The sequence below is a fragment of the Chiloscyllium punctatum genome, chromosome 37 (genome assembly GCF_047496795.1).
Source record: "Chiloscyllium punctatum isolate Juve2018m chromosome 37, sChiPun1.3, whole genome shotgun sequence".
Taxonomy (NCBI): domain Eukaryota; kingdom Metazoa; phylum Chordata; class Chondrichthyes; order Orectolobiformes; family Hemiscylliidae; genus Chiloscyllium; species Chiloscyllium punctatum.
In genome coordinates this window covers 55,931,172-55,951,313 of record NC_092775.1, presented here as the reverse complement: position 1 = coordinate 55,951,313, position 20,142 = coordinate 55,931,172, and the positions used below count along the sequence as shown (strand labels likewise).

The 20,142-nt window shown below is 39.4% G+C and overlaps 1 protein-coding gene across 1 annotated transcript in view; it reads right to left on the bottom strand.

Annotated features, from left to right (window-relative positions):
* Positions 1–5,335: 5,335 nt before the first annotated feature.
* LOC140463231 (synaptonemal complex protein 2-like) overlaps positions 5,336–20,142 on the bottom strand; it is a 377,524-nt gene continuing 362,717 nt past the window's right edge. Inside the window, exons 21-23 of the mRNA XM_072557016.1 lie at positions 16,956–17,034; positions 8,451–8,507; positions 5,336–5,705 (exon numbers count right to left, since the gene is read on the bottom strand). Coding sequence (XP_072413117.1) covers positions 5,634–5,705; positions 8,451–8,507; positions 16,956–17,034 — 208 coding nt within the window. The 3' untranslated portion in view covers positions 5,336–5,633. The remainder of the gene's footprint in view (positions 5,706–8,450; positions 8,508–16,955; positions 17,035–20,142) is intronic.

The following is a 20,142-nucleotide window of genomic DNA, read 5'->3' as shown; positions in this document are numbered from 1 at the left end:
GGTGGGAACATGATGACAGAGGAGGAAACTCCATGATTAATTGGTTGATTTGATTTATTGTTACATGTACCTAAGTACAGTGAAAGGCTTTGTTTGTGAGCTGGTACAGGCAGATCATAGTAAGCAAGTAGATTCAGATCAAAGGGTGAAAGAAAAACTTGGACAGAGTAAGATTAAACTGCACAAGATGTGCACTAGGCAAGATCAATATTAACAAGATCAGCATTATTTGAAGTGAGACTTATTATTCATCAGTCTAATGACAGCAGGGAAGAAGTTGTTCTTGAAGTTGCTGATGTGGTGTTCAAGCTTCTGTATCTTCTGCCTGATGGAAGAGGTTGTAGAAGAGCTTTACCGGGGTGAGTTGGGTCTTTGAGGATGTTAGAATCAACAAGGTAAAAACAATGACTGCAGATGCTGAAAACCAAATACTGGATTAGTGGTGCTGGAAGAGCACAGCAGTTCAGGCAGCATCCAACGAGCAGCGAAATCGACGTTTCAGGCAAAAGGAAGGGCTTTTGCCCGAAACGTCGATTTCGCTGCTCGTTGGATGCTGCCTGAACTGCTGTGCTCTTCCAGCACCACTAATCCAGTCTTTGAGGATGTTGGCAGCCTTCCCATGGCAACGAGACTTGTGAATGGAGTCCACAGTTAGGAGGTTGGCTTCTGTGATGTTCTGGGCTGTACACACAACCTTCTGTAGTTTCTTATGCACCCAGACAGTATGCTTTCTAAGGTGTATCTGTAAAAGTGGGTGAAGGTCCTTGATTTTCAAGCTGTCTGAGAAAGGTGTTGTTGTGTTTTCGTGATTGTCACATCTAAATGGGAAGTCCAGGACAGGTTGTCAATTATTGTCAGTCCTAGGAACGTGATGCTCTCAATCCTCTCAACGTCTGTCTGTTGATGTAGATGGGAGCGTGTTTTCCTTCTTTCTTTCCAAAGTCAATGATCAGTTCTTTAGTTTTGTTGACACTGAGAGGTTGTTATCATTGCAACATGTCACCAAACCCTCTCTCTCCTTTCTGTATTCTGTATGTTTGATATTCGTCCTAACACGGTGGTGTCATCAGCAAACTTGGAGATAGTGTTTATTTGGAATTTGGCAATACAGTTGTGGGTATACAGTGAGTATAATAGGGGGCTGAGAATGCATCTTTGAGAGGCTCCAGTGTTGAGTGTTATCATGGAGGTGTAGATGTCTACCTTCACTGATTGCGGGCTACAGGTCATGAATCTGAGGAACTAGTTGCAGAGTGCAGAGCCATGACATGGGCCTCAGAGTTTTGAGATCAGTCTGCAAGGAATAATGGTAGAATTAAAAATGAAATCCCTACTGTGTGGAAACTGATCCTTCAGCCCAACAAGTCCACACCCACCCTCCAAAGATTATCCCACCCAGACCCATTCCCCTACATTTAACCCTGACTCATGCACCTAACCTATACATCCCTGAACGCTATGGGCAATTTAACATGGCTGATTTACCTAACCTGCACATCTTTGGTGTTGAAGGCAATGTTGTAGTCGATTATCAGGAGTCTGACGTAAGTGTCCTTGTTGTCCAAATGTTCCAGGGACGACTGTAGGGCTAGGGAAATGGTGTCCCATTGGTAGGTAAATTGCAGGGGATTGATGCAGGCTGGAAGACTAGAGTTGATGTGGGCCATGACCAGCTTTTCAACGTACTTCATGATCATGGAGATCAAAGCCACTGGGTAGTCATTAAGTCGTGTTTTATGTGTTTTCTTAGATACTGGGATGATAATGGTCTTCTTTGGGCAGCATGGTCACTCAGTGGTTACCTCACAGCATCAGGGACCCGGGTTTTTTTCCATCCTTGGGTGACTCTCTGTGTGGAGTTTGCACATTCTCCCCGTGTCTGCAGGGGTTTCCTCTGGGTGCTCCAGTTTTCTCCTACAGTCTAAAGATGTGCAGGTTGGGTGACTTGGCCATGCTAAATTGTCCATAGTGTTCAGGGATGCGTAGGTTAGATATATTAGCCAGGGATACATGTAGGGGAATGGGTCTAGTTGGTTACTCCTCAGAGGGTCAGTGTGGACTTGTTTCCACATTCTAGTGATTCTCTAGACATTCTTGAAGCAGGTGGGGACTTTAACTTGGAGGACGGAGAGGCTGCAAGTGTCAATGAATACATCTGCTAGCAGGTCCACACAGGATCTAAGTGCAAGGCTGGGGTCTCTGTCTAGGACCATCGTTTTCCTTGGGTTGACTCCCAGAAATATTGATCTTATGTCTGCAGCAGTGACACAGAGAACAGGTGCAACTGGGGCTGTTAGGGCAGATGACACTGTGATGCTGGCATTCTGCTTGAATCGAGCATAGAAAGTATTGAGTGCATTAGGGAGAAATGTGTCTTTGTCCACTATCTAGCACTGCTTCATTTTGTATCCCAGTATACTGTTTAGACATGGGCACAGGCAGCAGGAATCGAAAGGTTGATTTGGATCTCTAACTTGGTCTGGCACGGTCTCTTGGCATCTCTGATGGCTTTGTGGAGGTCATATCTGGATAGATCTGGGTCGTCCAACTTGAATGCTGTACACCTGGTCTTAGTGGATTTCCCAGTTCATCCAAAGCTTCCAGTTAGGAAACACCTAGATTGATGTCTTTGGCATCATGACTAAGTATTCCAAGTTGATAAGGAGGAAGTGTTTAATAGACTCAGACCTTAAAGTTATACAGGCACCAGGACTAGATAAGACTTATTCAAGGATATTGAAGGAAGTGAGAATGCAGTCGGTCATAACGTTTCAATCTTCCTCAGACTTAGGGGAGGTGCTAGAGGATGCAGAATTGCAAACCTTTGTTCAACAAAGGTTGTAAGGATAAGCTCACCAATTACAGACCAGTCAGTTTAACTTAAAAATAATTGTAGACTTTTCCTAATCATTACAAAGTATACAGTATTTATGAGGAAATTCTGAGTAAGGGTTACCGGACTCAAAAAGTTAACTCTGATTTCTCTTCACGGATGCTGCCAGACCTGCTGAGCTTTTCCAGCAATTTCCATTTTATTTCTCATTTACAGCATCCGTAGTTATTTTGTCTTTATATAGTATTCTAGGCTTTATTAATACAGTCAAGGTGGCTACATTGAACTTATGCAAGAAATCTGTTGAACAGAGTCACAATATGTAAACTGGCTTTTCTGATCCCGACACCTTTTACCACACTTTTCCGATTTGTATGCCTGTAGACTGAGGCATACATTATGTGAGTGAGTGTATATGTGAGATACAGTGAGAATCAAGCAGACCAGGGAGTGTGTTATTCCTAGTGTGCATGTCTGTGTGAGAGAGAAAGTGCAAGATACACAAAACATCCAGAATTGGGGAATATGCAGTTCTAGATGTCACACTCCAAGAATATACTGAGGAAAGTGCAGAACAGGTTTCAGGTATATGTAATTGAGTTATGAAGATAGAATTAAAAAAGTGGGCATTGCTTTCCTTGGGAAAAAGGCTAAGAAGGCTGATATGAAAGTTCTCAAAATATGGGCCATCTGGATAAGAGTATCACATTAGTTGACATTAACTGTTATAGCGCTGAAGGTGGCCATTTGGCACATCATGTCTGTATCAACTATTTGAATAAGCATAATTTCCTATTGCCAATGTTTTCTCCCCAGACTCTTGCATATTATTTCTACCCAAATAATCATCCAAATAATGTCCTACTGAATGCTCAGTTGAACTAGATAGGGAGAAACTGCCCCTGCTTATAAAACGAGAGGGCATTGATTTGAAGTGATTTTCAAAAAGTAGTAAGTATGATATGGGAAAGAAAAACTTCAAGTCCAACTCAATAAATTTTGTGAACGAAGACTACAGAACTCTTTTCTACCTTCTTCCCCCATATTTGTCTGTGTGTAAGGTAGTGTGTAACTGTTTAGAGTTTTAATTTGTAGAATTTACTGAAATTAGTTCTAATTCTTTATCTGTAATGACACCTTAATCTAATGATCTGTGATAAATAACATTTTCCTGTTAAGTGCAAAAACCTGTGTTTTCAATCAACCTGGTCTGAAAATCAGGTAGTTTGTGGATTTTGTTTTTTTCTTTTAAAAACTTTAACTTCTGTGATGACTCCTGTAAGAGTGGGGCTTGATTTGCAGTGTTACTCCAGTGAGGTGTGTCTGGAACATTGTTTTTAAGGAATTATTTGAGGAGTGGTAAGGCTCTTGCTTATTCTGATGAAAAGTCATTGGACACAAAATGTTAACTCTGCTTTCTTCCCAAAGATACTACCAGACTTGCTGAGTTTTACAAGCAATTTCCTTTTTAATTTTTTGCTTGACTAGTCAGTAGGACAGCTCTCTCAATGTTGGTACAAGTCCTAAGACATTACTTAAGAATACTTTGCCCAGTTGACTAGGCTGGATTTGTTATTCATTTAGCTCAACGCCTGCAATCAGGATGCATTTTCATATTTTATTGATTTCCACAATTGTTTGACACTTACTAAGTGGCTTAGTAGGCCATTGCACAGAGTAGTGAAGAGTCAACTAATTGCTGTGACTTTGGAGTCACTAGGTCAGGATGACAGATTTCCTTCCTTAAAGTGCATTAGTGAGCAGATGGATTTTTATAACAATTAACAATTCATTTACATTCCAAATGTATTCAGTGAATTCAAACTTCACCATTTGCTGTGGGGAGATCTGAACTTGTATCCCCAGAGTATTAGCCTTTGGATTACTACTACCACCATTACTGCCACCCAACCTTTATTCAATATAGCACAGATGAATCAGATTTGAAAAGGTAGCTTAAAAAATGACTCCAAAGAGTTTATTGGAACAGTTTTTTAGAGAACCAACTGGCAATGAGAGAGATTTGATAGAAGGTATGGTGTATGTAGATGTAGTCTTGGTATTGTATGTCCATGAAGACTTCATAGATGGTGTCTTTATGGATTCAGATAGGTTGGGTCAACACGAAGTTGGATAGCAAATTTGTATGAACAGTGGCACAACTTAGTAAGCAAGGAATACGTCATAATCAAAACATTTAAGCACAGTACTGATACAACAAGCACAGCATTTCCGATAAATGATTTCCATCAAAAATTTAATTTTCAAAAATGAACAGTTTGAAAGTTATTCCAGACTGAATAAGTATTCATATAATTAAGTAGCCTGCTTCAGCCTTGTTTATTATATGCTGAAGCCAGTTAACAAATTACTAAGCACTGGCTATACAGTTTATAATATTATCTGTTAACTTCAATGTTGCCAGGTTTATGTTTTGTCAACCTGCATTCAAGTCATATAAATTATTTAATTTTATGTTTTTACTTGTTTATTCTCCTTGTATTAAGTGAAATAGGATCAGAGGTTAGAATACTATCACATGCAGTACTCTTGAAACTGGGGAAATGAATGAGACAATAAAACATGCAATATTTTCTTTAATAATAAAGGTATCAGGATGATACATATCCAGAACTATTGAATTACTAGCCCTGAATGGAGCATGTTGCACACATTTATCCAATTTAATAATTTTTCTACTCACAAAGTTAGTATTTAACTGAACAAAGAAACACTGAACATTGTAATACACACGGTTCTAAACTTGCACTTCGATAATTTTGCCTGTGATTAACACTTTTCAAAATCGCATAGTTTCAGACTGAAAGAAGGATTGCAACCCTCTGCGTACTGTCACCAGCTCCTCTTCTTGCTGAAAGAGAAACCACTTACTTTAGTTCAGCAACATTTGCACACAAATGTAATATTCTGTCAGAAATGAAAACATAATTCTGATGATCATAGGAGAAATTTCTTTTTAACATGAAAAAAATAATGTGGTAGACTTCACCTAGTGAAGTTATTTGAAAAAGTAATGAGGTGTGGGTAATTGGGAACCAGTGGATGTACTGTACTTGGGTTTCCATGAGAATAGGCTAAGTGAGTGGATGAAGTTCTGGCAAATAATGAGGTAAAATATGAGATAGTTGATTTTGGTGAAAAGAACAAAAAAGCATTCTATCTGAGTGAGAGATCATGATGTAGAGGTGCCGGTATTGGATTGGGATGGACAAAGTTAAAAATCACACAATACAAAGTTATAGTCCAACAGGATCATTTTGAAGTACTAGCTTTTGGAGTGCTGCTCCTTCATCGGGTAGCTATGGATGAAGGAGCAGCGCTCCGAAAGCCAATACTCCCGAACTGGACTATAACCTGGTGTTGTGTGACTTTAAATTTTGAATACGATGTTGCAGAGCTTTGAGATGCAACAGGATCTGGCATCCTTTGTGCATTAATTGCTAAAAGGTTTGCATGTAGGCATAGCAAATAATTAGGAAAGCTAATGCTCTTGTTTATTGTGAGTGAAATTGAATCCAAATGCAAGTCACTGGTGGGACGACAGCTAGAGTACTAATGGTCAGTTAGCTCAGCTGACTGACTGGTTGATTTGCAATACAGAATACTACTGAGGCATGGGTTCAATTCCCAAACTGGCTGAGGTTACTATGAGGGTCCTACCTTCTCAGCCTCTCCCTTTGTCTGAGGTATGGTGACCCTTGGGTTAAATCACACCAGTTTGACTCTCTGGTGAGAGAAAGACTATGGTGACTTTGTTTATTTAAGGAAAGAATGCTGTATGGAAAGTTGTTCAGAATATGTTTCCCAGACTGATAACCAAATGGGCTGGTTGTGTTAGGAAGAAAGGTTGAACAGATTAGGCTTGTATCCACTGGAGTTTCGAAGAGTAAAGGGCAATTTGATTGAGTCCGAGAAAACTATGAGAAGTTTTGACAGAGGAGAATGTTTTATCTTATGGGACAACCACTGTTTAAAAACGAGTGGTTGCCCATTTAAGACAGGCAGAAGGATTTATTTTTTTCTCTTTAGTTGCAAGTCTGTGGAACTCTCTTCCTCACAATGTAGAGGTGCAGAGTCTTTGAATGTCTTGGTAAGTAATAGAAAGAATATCAGGGGAGGTGGGAATATCAGGTCAATCATTTCTATATTGAATAGTAAAATATGATGGAGGGGCTTAGTGGCCTACTCTTGCTCCTAACTGGAGGGGTGACAGAATTGTATAACAGTACACAGGAGGTTAATAATGAATTTACTCTGACAACTGTATCATTCATAGCCAATGGACTTGCTGAACAGATAGAAGAGTCTCTGTATTCGACCTTGTCAAACAGGAATGATGCTCAGGAAGGGAAAGAGTAATGTTGCCATGACAAACAAAAACTTAGACCGTGGGAACATACTGGGATAGAATATGCATGAAACAAAAAGGGACTACAAATCAGAGCTGGATCTCTGAAGGAGCAATTCATTAGAAACACAGGAACATGAGTAGGCCATTCAGCCCCTCGAGCCTGTTCTACATTCAATGAGATCATGACTGATCTGTGGCCTAACTCCATGTACCTGCCATAGCCCTGAATAGCTTTACTTCACAAAAATGTATGTCAGATTTAAAATTATCAACTGGTCTAGCATCCATTCCACTTATGGAACAGTTCCAAACCTCTACTTTCTGTTTAGAAATGCTGCTGCACATCTCTCCCGAACAGTTTGGACCTAATTCTCAGACTATGCCTCCTAGTTCTTGAATCTCCAACCAAGTGAAAATAGTCTGCCTTTATCGCCCTGTCTTTTCCTATTAATATCCTGAAGATTTTGATCATATCACCCCTAAATTCTATGGAAACACACCTAATTTGTATAACCTCTCATCACAATTTAATCAGGTTCTGGTACATTGTACATACTCCAAGGTCATTCTATCCTTCTTAAGATGTGGTGCCCAGATCTGCTCACAGTACTCCAGCGGAGTTTAACCAGATGTTCTTATAGCTGCAACATAACTTCTGCATCTGATTAATTGGGCTGCATTCCTGGAATATGTTGTTACATCTGCAAGGAGCAGTCCTAAATAAATAGTGTAAATAACTTTCGAAGTACTGGGAAAACAGCCCAAGTTTACACATGACAGGTTGGGAGGATCACTGTACTCTCCCATGGAACCATTTCTGAAGAACCACTAGTTTGGGCTCCATAGAAAATGAACTTCTTGGAACGTGTGAAACTGTTGTGATTCTCAATAGTGCAGAAGGTCTTAGTGTTCAGCACTACTGGGACTGTAGGATGTGGGCCATGGTCTTGTAATTTGGACCTACATCAAGACAGAACTCAGTACTGCAGCAAAAACTTTTTTTTTGGAATTATGCTCAAATCAGGCACTTAATTGGAGATGAATAAATTAATCATTAGTATCAATAAATGACTAAATATTATTAATAATTATCAGCTGCTGAATGTTATCATTGATTTAATTATTGGATCCATTTGTAGTTTAGTCACTATGGTACAATCGGAATAAATATTACATCAGATTGCAAACGCTGAAGTAGTATCAATGATAAACTGTGACTATACAGTATACATGATGTCTTCTTACCATTTCCTTTAGAAGTCTCTCTTGGACTGTTTTCATGTCTTTTCTCATCAAGTGCATCTATGCAACAACAACACCAGAAGTTTTATTGCCATTTAACAATGTTATTGTTACTTAAAGTTCTAAACTGGGTAAGTCAGATTTTAATAAAGTCATATATGATTTGACCAGTGTTGATGCTTTTAGATAAATCTGTATCACAGCTGTGAGCTGCAGTCCACAAAGAAATAGGGAAAGTACAGGAACAACATTACAGTGGTTCAAGAACATAGCTCACCATCACGAACTTAAGGGTAACTCGGGAGTGGCAATAAATGCTAGCCAGCCAACAATACCCACATCCTATAAATAGATGTTTAAAATGTTCCAATCAAGACAAAGGATGAGACCAACCAATTCTGTGCACCTTAGATATCGAGGGATTTACAGAATTGGATAAAGAGAAAAAGGAATGCTTAAAGCAGATACTGAGGGCACAAAACAGCAAAAGCATTACAGGGGTACAGAATGTGGATGGGGAAACTTAAAAAGTAAATCAGGAGATCAAAAATGGGGCACCAAAGAATAATGGCACGTAAAATAAAGGAAACTTCTAAGTTAGTTTACAAGTACATATCAGGATAACGCAGGAAAGAGTAGGCCCCATTAAAGAATATATTGGAAACTTTTAGGTGGAAGGTAGAGGATATAAGTAGGGTTCTTAACAAATGTTTTGGGTCAATATTCACTACTGAGTTGGATGATATGGGAATAGAAATCCGGGAGAAGGTCCATGATACTAGTAAATTAATTTGCATAGACAGAAAAGAGATTCTAGGCGGTCTGGTAGGCTAGAAAGCAGATAAGTGTCTAGAGTGAATAAACTATATTATAGGCCTTTGAGTGAAACAAGGCAGCAAGTATCAAGGGCATTGCCAACAATTTACAATTCTTCCCTGGCCACAGGATAGGGGCCAGAAAATAAGGGGGCATGCAATGTGCCACTGTTATTCAAGAAGGGAGCAAGAGATGAAGCAAAAAAAGACTACAAGTCAATCAGTCTAACCTCTGTGGTGGGGAAATCTTTGGAAATAATTTTGAGGGAGAATTAATCTGCATTTGGAGCGGCAGGTATCAATCAACAACTATCAACAGTTGTTTTGATAAGGAGAGGTCAACTTGACTGAATTTTTGAAGAGGTAACCTATGTGGGTTAGGGCAATGCATTCAAGGTAGTACTCAAACTTCAGCAAGGCTCTTTGGTAAGTGCTAGCAAAGATAAGAGTCCATGGGATCCAAGGATATTTGGCAAATTAGACACAGAAAGTCAGGAGGTGGAGAGTGATTGTAATAGAGTCATAAAGCACAGAAACAGACCCTTCAGTCCAACTAGTCCATGCTGAACGTAATCCCAAAATAAACTAGTCCCACCTACCTGCTCCTGGTCCATTTCCCTCCAAACCTTTCCTTTCATGTATTTATGTAAATGTCTTTTGAATGTTGTAATTGTACCCACATCCACCACTTCCTCAGGAAGTTCATTCCATACACAAACACACTTAGCTTAAAAAAAAGTCTCTTTTTAAAAAATCTCTCTCCTCTCACCTCAAAAATGTGCCCCCTGGTCTTGAAATTCCCCCATCCTAGGGAAAACAAATGCCTACTATTAATCCTATCTACAGATTATCCAAAGGACACAGGCGGGGAATATTTTGTTCAGTTAATCAAATGCTAGATAACATAGTTAGCCACGCATCAGCACCTTGTGATCTTGTTCGGATGATCCGAAATTTGGTTAATCAAATGCTGGATAATCGAGATTCCTCTGTATACCCCTCATGAGTTTATAAACTCATATAAGTTCATAACTCATATAAAGTCACATCACTTCTCAACCTTCTACACACAAGTGAAAGAAATCCCCTTTCCATACCCAAAATCTTCCTGGTAAATCTCCTTGGAACCCTCTCCAGCTTAGTAATATCCTTCCTATCCTTCCTGGGTGACCAGAACTGGACACACTACGCCAGAAGAGGCCTCACCAATGTCCTGTACAATCTCAACATGACATCCCAACTCCTATTTTCAGGGGATTCAGCAAGGAAAACAAGAATGCTAAATGTCTTTTTAACCACTCTGTCTATAAGTGACGCAAACTTCAAAGAACCCCTAGCTCCCTCTGCTCTACGACACTACCCAAGGCATACATTGTGTAAGTCCTACCCTTGTTTGTTGTGTCAAAATACAATGGCTCGCATTTATCCAGATTGAACTCCATCTGTTATTATTCAGCCCATTGACCCATTTGATCAAAATCCCTTTGTAATTTTAGATATACTTTGTCACTATCTACTATGCCACTAACTTTCTGTAAGCTTACTAACCATAATCAAATTTACTATATTCTCATACTCTTAATGCACTTTTATATACACGACAAACAAAAAAGGACACAGAACCAATCCCTTTGGAACACCGTTGGTCACAGGCCTCCAGTCCAAAAAACAACCCTCCACTACCAGCCTCTGTTTCCTGTCATTAAGCCAATTATTTATCCAGTTGGCAAGCTCACCTTGAATCCCATGTGATCCAACTTTACTAATTAGTCTACCATGTGAACCTTGCCGAAGGCTTTACTAAAGTCCAAGTAAACAATGTCTACTGTTCTGCCCTCATCAATCTTTTTGATAACTTCCTCAAAAACTCAATCAAGTTTGTGAAAACTTCCTAAGACCTCCAGAACTTTCTCTTCTGTAATGTGAACTGTTTTAAAAACATCCAAGCTTTTCACAAAACCATATTGACTATTCCTAATCAATTTTTGCCTCTCTGAATATCCATACATCCTATCTTTTAAAATCATTCCCAAAAATTTACCTTCAACTGAAGTCGCACATGTCTATATTTCACCAGTTTCTCGTCACAAACCTTCTTAGACAAAGGTACAACATTAGCCACCCTCTAGTCATCAGGCACTTCACCCATAGTTATAGGTGATGGAAGTATTTCTGCAATTTCCTCCCTTACTTCTCACAACATTCTGGGATACATTAGATTAGGTCCTGGAATTTTATTCATTTATACTTCCAGAACTTCCTCTTCTGTAATGTGAACTGTTTTAAAAACAGTTGACCTCCTTAATCTTCAAGGGGCCCTACCCTCTCTCTAGTTACCCCCTTACTATTCATGCACTTTTAGAATTGTTTTGGATTATCCTTAACCTTATCTGTCCATGCTATCTAGTCCTCCTCTTTGCCTACCTGACTTTTATCTTAAGAACTTGTTATATTGATTCAGAGATTCCACTGAATCAAGTTGTTGACATCTAAAATAAGATTCAAGAGACTAGAACCTCTATTCTTGATTAGAACCTCAATATCTTTATTCATCCATTATTCCTTAATCTTACCAGCCAAGCTGCAGAAACTGAAATCCAAAATAGACAGGCAGGAAGTCGAAAGAACACAGCAAGCCAGGAAGCATCAGATGGAGGAGAAGTTGATGTTTCGGGTGTAATCCTTCTCCTATTAACCTTCACTCTAACAGGAACACAATGCCTCTGAACTCTCATCATCACACTTTGGAAATCATTCCTCTTGTCAGATGCTCCTTTATCTACGAACAGTCTATTCCAATCAACTTTTGAATGTTCTTGTCTCAAACCATTAAAACTTGCCTTACTCCAATTAAAAATTTTAACTTTTAGGGAAGGCTTATTCTTTTCCATTACCATTTTGAAACAAATAGAATTATGATTGCTGGACCCAAAGTGTTCCCCTATTTTTACTTCAGTCACTTGCCCTGACTTATTGCCCAAAAGAAGGTCAAGTTATACTCCTTCTCTATGTGCAGCATCCACATATTAATCAATAAAATTTTCTTGAGCACATTCGACAAATTCTTCACCATCCAAACCTTTAACACTATGGTAGGCCCAGTCACTGTTTGGAAAATTAAAATCTTTCATTATTACAACCTTGGTTTAGATTCCCTATAGTGTGGAAACAGGCCTTTCAGCCCAACAAGTCCACACCGACCCTCTGAAGAGTAACCCACCCAGACCCATTCCCCTACCCTATATTTACCCTTGACTAATGTACCTAACACTAGGGGCAATTTAGCACGGCCAATTCACCTGACCTGCACATCTTTGAATTGTGGGAGGAAACTGCAGCACCTGGAGGAAACCCACACAGAAACAGGGAGAATGTGCAAACTCCACACAGACAGTCGCCCGAGATGGAAATCGAACCCAGGTCCCTGGTGCTGTGAGGCAGCAGTGCTAATCACTGGAAGACTGTGCCGTCTTCCAACCTTATCATGCTTATATGTCTGAGATCTCCCTGGATATGTGTCTCTCAATTTCCCTCTGACTATGGGAGGATTCTATAATACAATCCCCTCAAGTTGATCTTTCCCTTATTATTTATAATTTCTACCCACATAGTTTCACTGGACAATTTTTCAGAAATATTTTCTCTAGTTACAGCAGTAATATACTCTTTAAGAAAAAGCGCTGCTCCCCCTCCTATCTTGCCTCTTTTCCTATCCTTCCCATTGCATTTAAAACCCAGAACATTGAGCTGCCAGTCCTGTCCATCACTCAATCAAGTTATAATGTAATAATTCCATGTTTCCAAACATGCTCCGGGAGTTCATCAGCCTTATCTGTCTTGCATTGAAAGCCTTGCATTGAAATAAATTCAATATAATTCTTCAGAGTTACTACGTACTCTGACTCTCTTTTCTAATTGACCTGCTCTCTTCACATCCAGAACTTTTCCCCATCAATCCTGCTTTTGACACTGCTACTTTGAAAGCCCTCCATCCCCCCACCGTCTCTAGCAGTCTCTCTTAATGGAATGATCAAATCTCCCTGCTAAGACATTAGTCCCGTTCCAGTTCAGGTTAAACCCATCCTTTTTGAACAGGTCTTTTCTGCCCAAAAAGACATTCCAATTGTCTATAAATCTGAATTCCTGAACTATACACTACCTCTCTAGTCATTGATTTATCTCCTTTATCTTTTTGTTTCTTCCCTCATTTGAGTTTGGCTTTGGGAGTAAGCCAGAGGTTACTTTATAAGGTTCCATTTTTAAATCTATTACCTAACCTCTTAAATTCACTCTATAAAGCCTTACTTTTTCCCTAAAACATCAGTCATACCAGTGTGCATAAAAAATTCCAGCTTCTCAATCTCACCTTTCACAAACAGTGAATTATTTAGAGATGATTCCAGCACCAGGAAAACAACATACTATCCTAAATTTACACTCTCTGCTACAGAATCTGCTGTCTGTGCCTCTGACAGGAGAGTTCCCTATAACAATTCTTCTATTAAGTTCTCTTAAATGCTCTCTAGCATAAGAATCATTCCAAGTGTCCAATAACTGACTGCCCCTTATATTTTCCTTTGAGAGACTATCCCTCCAACAGTACCAAAAATTGAATATCTATTTGATAGACAAATAGCCACAGAGTATTTTGAATTAACTTATCTTGGCTGACATTCATCCATCTACCTGACTGATCCTGCTATATAATCACTTTTCTAAATCTACGAGATATCTCACTCTTATATGTCCTTAATTGTATTATATGTACTTCTTATATGCACTTAATAATATTAAGTCAATAAAAGCGACATTCAGTAACACTTACATATGGTATGAAAGGGAGGTCAATACCCCTCTGATAACTAAAACCGAAACACCTAGAGAGACGCACCTCGCCTTTGATAATCTGATAAGGAAGCGTGACAAGGGGTGTAACATACCTCTCCCCTCTCAATCTGTTTTAAAGGAGTAATGAAATGAAATGAAATCCTTTCACTCACTCCACAAATAACAAGTAACAATTTATTTATCTAACTCCAACAGTGAACAAATTAACAGAATTCCTAATAAACCTCAAACAATTACTCCCTAACTACTATCTATTTCCTAACTGAACTAAATTCTATTGGTATGCTGTTTCAATAACACAGGTTCCACTTATATAAATCCAGGTAATAAGAAAACAATAAATCAAAACTGAGTCTCTCAAAATTCACACAGAATATTCTTCTGAAATGCTCCTCTTTCTTTCCGCTGATTCTGCTGTTGGGATCTTTTCTCTGTAAGTCTTCTGTTCTGAAAGCATCTCTTCATCGAATTCTAGTATCAGGAATACTTGCTAAATGTGCCTTTTTTTTCTGAGAGCATTGAGATTTCTTACCTCTTCAAATGGCACTTGGCATTTGGCTCTTCCCTCTCTGTCCAGTTGACCCTTCTTTATACCGTTGATGACATATTAATTTCTTTACAATTGGATAAGTTTAAGGTTGTCAACACCATCAAATTTAAATTTAAACTAATTGAATTAAAATGGCTCCTCTTCAATAAATTCCTCAAATAAAAACCTTCTCGAGAGCTGACCATGTGTTTTAATTTTGGGGAATCCTGCACAACACTTTACTTCAAAAAAAAAGCTGTTTCAATGTAAAGAAAAACTCCCTTTAAAATGCATTTTTTTTTGGTTCTAAATTTAGAATTAAAATAAAACTTCAACTGTTCACTGTAGGCCCTGCAACGATTTTTTTAAAAAGTCAATTTGAAAATAAGTCACCATTATTTTTGTTTGTTTTTGTTTGATTGTTAGAAAAACCAAATGAATAAACATCTTAAATTAGCAAAAGATAACAACTGTAATAAAATAATAATAAATCTTTAGGTATGAATGCAATCACAACAGCAGCTGCAAGAAACATGCTGTTGAGGGATGTTTTTGTGATTGGAAGCCTGTGTCCAGTGATGTTCATTGTTGGGATTAGTACTGGGGTCCTTGCTGTTTGTGATAAATATAAACAATTAAGACTTGAAAGAAGGGGTTATTGTGGTGATACAAAAATTAGTGGAGTGGGAAATAGAATGGACGATAGCCTTAAGTTACAGGAGAATATAGTCAGGCTGGTCATTTTGGCAAATGGAATTCAATATGGATAATTGTGAGGTGATGCATGTGGGCAGGACAAGAAAGACAAGGGACAACATGATGAACAGTAGAACCCTGAGAAGCATCAAGGATCAGAGCAACTTTGATCTGCATGTCCACTGGTCCCTTCACATAGGTTGATAAAGTGGTTAAGAAGGCAACTTGCCTTTTTTTGTTGAGGTCTAGACTTTAAGAGCAGGGTTGTTAAGCTGTAAATGTATAAAATATTGGCTGAGGTTCTTGAATCTACACTATAAGAGTGCTCCGGGTGCTCTGGTTTCCTCCCACAATCTAAAGATGTGCAGGTTAGGTGAATTGGCCAAGGTAAATTGCCCAAAGTGTTCAGGGATGTATAGCTGGGGTCCATAAGTCAGGGGTAAACGTAGAATGATAGGGTAGGAGAATGGGTCTGGGTAAGTTACCCTTCGGAGGGACAGTGTGGACTTGTTGGGCCAAAGGGTCTGTTTCCACACTGTAAGGATTCTATATAGATATTCTATATATGAATGATTTAATAATGCTGTACAGGAAATTTAACATGATGTTGCATGGGGTGGACAGTTCCAGTTATGAACAGAGATTGGATAGATGGGACTTGTTTTTCTCAGAGCAGGAGAAAGTGAGGATCGCAAATGCTGGCGATCAGAGTCGAGAGTGGAGTGCTGGAAAAGCACAACAGATCGGGCAGCATCCGAGGAGGAGGAGAATCGATGTTTCGAGCCAGAGCAGAGGTGGAATTCTCAGAGCAGAGGAGACTGAGGGAAAACATGATTGAGATGCATAAAATTGCAAGGGGCATAAATAGGGTGGATCAGAACAAATATTTCCCCTTGGATGGAGAGGTCAATGACCAGCATGGCATTGATTTAAGGTAAGAGGTAGGAGGTCTAGAGAGTTCTGAGAAAAAATAAACTTAGGAATCTGAAGCTCACTGTCTGTAAGGGTGGTAGCAGCAGAAACCCTTATATCGTTAATATGCTGCACATTTTGAAAATTTTCTCAATGTTGGCAAAGTTCTAAAATAGTTTATGTTCATACTTGTGGAATCATGCAGAGGCCCTTGGCCTATCAATTCTGTACCATCAAAGGTACACTTAAATCTATATCAGTCCCATCTTGCAGCATGAAGCTCATAGCCTTGAATGTTTCAAATGCTCATCCAAGTTCTTTCTAAAGATTGTGAAATTACTGCTTCAACTACTCTCCCAGGCAGCACGTTTCAGATTCCCACCACTCTCCAGGTGAAAAAGGTTTTTCTCAAATCCCCCCAAATCTCCTGCCTTTCACCTTAAAAATACTGCTCAGAATGTGTCCAAATCATATCTAAAAATTGTACAGATGATTAGAGGAAATATAAAACTGAAAAAAAGTTTTGATGAGTGGTCTTATAAAATAATCCATCTGAACAAACCTCCTCTTCATTACTGAAAAAAGACATGCCAATTCTAGTTACAGCAAAGCAAAGATAGCAAAATCTGAAAAGAACTGAAATACTAAACGTATCTCTTTTGAATCAATCCCTGCCAGATAAACTGAACATATTGAACATGTACCAACCTCATTACTGAATATCTGTTCTTCAAAATCCACACTGGGACACAGATTATTTTCAAAGGATGATTTCAAATGCTGAATTCTGAAAAGATGGTAAATTGTTACTTAACTGTCAGTTGCCAAAGTAATTAATTTCAATCTTAAATCTACTGCTCTGTGTTTCCAGACCCATTTCATATTTAATGCTGTCACAAACACAGACAGATTAGCAGCATCTGCACAAGATATAAAGAACAGAAATAGTCCTTTTAACATCACCCGTCCATGAGCCTCTTCTCGTCTTTTCTCATGTGATTTTACCATCACAATCATCCATTCTCCTGCATATCCTGGTCTACTTTCCCCTTAAACGCATCTATGTTATGCAACTGCTTCTTATGGTAGCAAGTCATTTGAAAGAAGTTTCTTCTGAATGCCCAACTGGTTATTTTGGTGATTATCTTAAATTGATGCTCTAGTTATATTCTTTCCCACAATAGGAATGTTTAGATTAGATTAGATTACTTACAATGTGGAAACAGGCCCTTCGGCCCAACAAGTCCACACCGACTGGCCGAAGCGCACCCACCCAGACCCATTCCCCTACATATACCCCTGCACCTAACACTACGGGCAATTTAGCATGGCCAATTCACCTAACCTGCACATCTTTGGACTGTGGGAGGAAACCGGAGCACCCGGAGGAAACCCACGCAGACACGGGGAGAATGTGCAAACTCCACACAGTCACCTGAGGCGGGAATTGAACCCAGGTCTCTGGCGAATGTTCTCACTGTATATAGAATATAGAACATTACAGCGTAGTACAGGCTGCCCATCTATCCTACACTAATCTATTTTCATCCATATGTCTATCAAGTGACCATTTAAATACCCTTAAAATTGGTGAGTTTACTACTGTTGCAGGCAGTACATTGCATGCCCCTACTACTCTAAATAAAGAAACTGCCTTTGACATCAATCCTATATCTATCACCTTTCAATTTAAAGCTATGTCCTCTTGTGCTAGCCATAACCATCTGAGGAAAAAGTGTCTCACTATCCACCCTATCTAACCCTCGGATTATCTTATATGTCTCAATTTTAAGTCACCTCTCAAACTTCTCTCTAACGAAAACAGCCTCAAGTCCCACAGCCTTTCCTCATAAAACCTTCCCTCCACAGTAGGCAACATCCTAGTAAATCTCCTCTGAACTCTTTCCAAAGCTTCCACATCCTTCCTATAATGTGGTGACCAGAACTGTATGCAATTCTCTTAAGTGTGTCCGCCAGAGTCTTGTACAGCTGCAGCATGACCACATGTCTCTAAAACTCAATTCCTCTACTAATAAAAGCTAACATACCATACACCGTCTTGACAACCCTATCAACCTGGGTGGCAACTTTCAGAGATCTATGGACATGGACACCAAGATCTATCTGTTCACCTACACTACCAAGAATCTTACCATTAGCCTGGTACTCTGCATTCCTGTTACTCCTTCCAAAGTGAATCACCTCACACATTTTTGCATTAAACTTCATTTGCCACCACTCAGCCCAGTTCTGAAGCTTATCAGTACCGCTCTGTAACCTACAACATCCTTCCGCACTAGTGTCACCCGCATATTTACTAAACCATCCTTCTAATCCCTTATGCAGGTCATTTATAAAAATGACAAACAGCAGTGGACCCAAAACAGATCCTTGCGGTACCCCACTAGTAACTGAACTGCCGGATGAACATTTACTATCAACCACTACCCTCTGTGTCCTTTCAGCTAGCCAATTTATAATCCAAACCACTAAATGACCCTTAATCACATGCCTCCATATTTTGTGCATTAGCCTAGCCTGGGAAGCCTTATCAAACACCTTACTGAAAGCCATATACACCACATCAATCGCTTTACTCTCATCCACCTGTTTGGTCATCTTATTAAAGAACCCATTAAGGTTTGTGAGGCATGACTTACCTTTCACAAAACTGTGTTGATATCCCTAATCAACTTATTCCTCTCTAGATGATTATAAATCCTATCTTTTATAACTCCAACACTTTACCCCAAACCAAAATAAGGCTTACTGGTTTATAATTACCAGGGTTGTCTCTACTCCCCTTCTTGAACAAGGGAACAACATTTCCTATCCTTTTGGCACTATTCCTGCAGACAACGATGACATAAAGATCAAAGCAAAGGCTCAGCAATTTGATCCCTCGCTTCCCAGAGAATCCTCGGATAATTCCCACCTGGCCCAGTGGACTTATCTACTTTCACACTTTCCAGAATTGCTAACACGTCCTCCTTGTGAACCTCAACCCTATCTAGTCTAGTAGCCTGTTTCTCAGTATTCTTCTCAACAACATTGTCTTTTTCCAGTGTGAATACTGATGAAAAATATTCATTTAGCGCTTCCCCTATCTCCTCGGACTCCACGCACAACTTCCCACTACGTCCTTGACTGGGCCTAATCTTTCTCTAGTCATTTTTTTATTCCTGATATACCTATAAAAAGATTTAGGGCTTTCCTTGATCCTATCTGCCAACTTCTCATGTCCTCTCCTGGCTCTCCTTAGCTCTCTCTTGAGGTCTTTCCTGGCTAACTTGTAACTCTCTGGCACCCAAACTGAGCCTTCACATCTCATCCTAACATAAGCCTTCTTCTTCCTCTTGACAAAAGATTCAACTTCCTTAGTAAACCACGGCTCCCTCACTTGACCACTTCTTCCCTGCCTGACAGGTACATACTTATCAAGGACTCGCAGTAGCTATTCCTTGAATAAGCTCCGCATTTCAACTGTCCCCAACCAAGCATCCTAAATGTTGCCTAATCACATCGTAATTGTCTTTCCTCCAGCGATAACTCTTGCCCTGCGGTACATATGTATCCCTTTCCATCCCTAAAGTAAGCATAACCAAATTGTGGTCACTATCACCAAAGTGCTCACCTACCTCCAAATCCAGCACCTGGTCAGGTTCATTACCCAGTACCAATCTTCACCGCTTGTTGGTCTGTTTACATAATGTGTCAGGAAACCCTCCTGCACACATTGGACAAAAACTGACTCATCTAAAGTACTTGAACTATAGTACTCCCAGTTAATGTTTGGCAAGTTTAAGTCCCCCACAACAACTATTCAGTTACTCTCATTTCTATCGAGAATCGTCTTTGCTATTGTTTCCACTACATCTCTGGAATTATTTGGAGG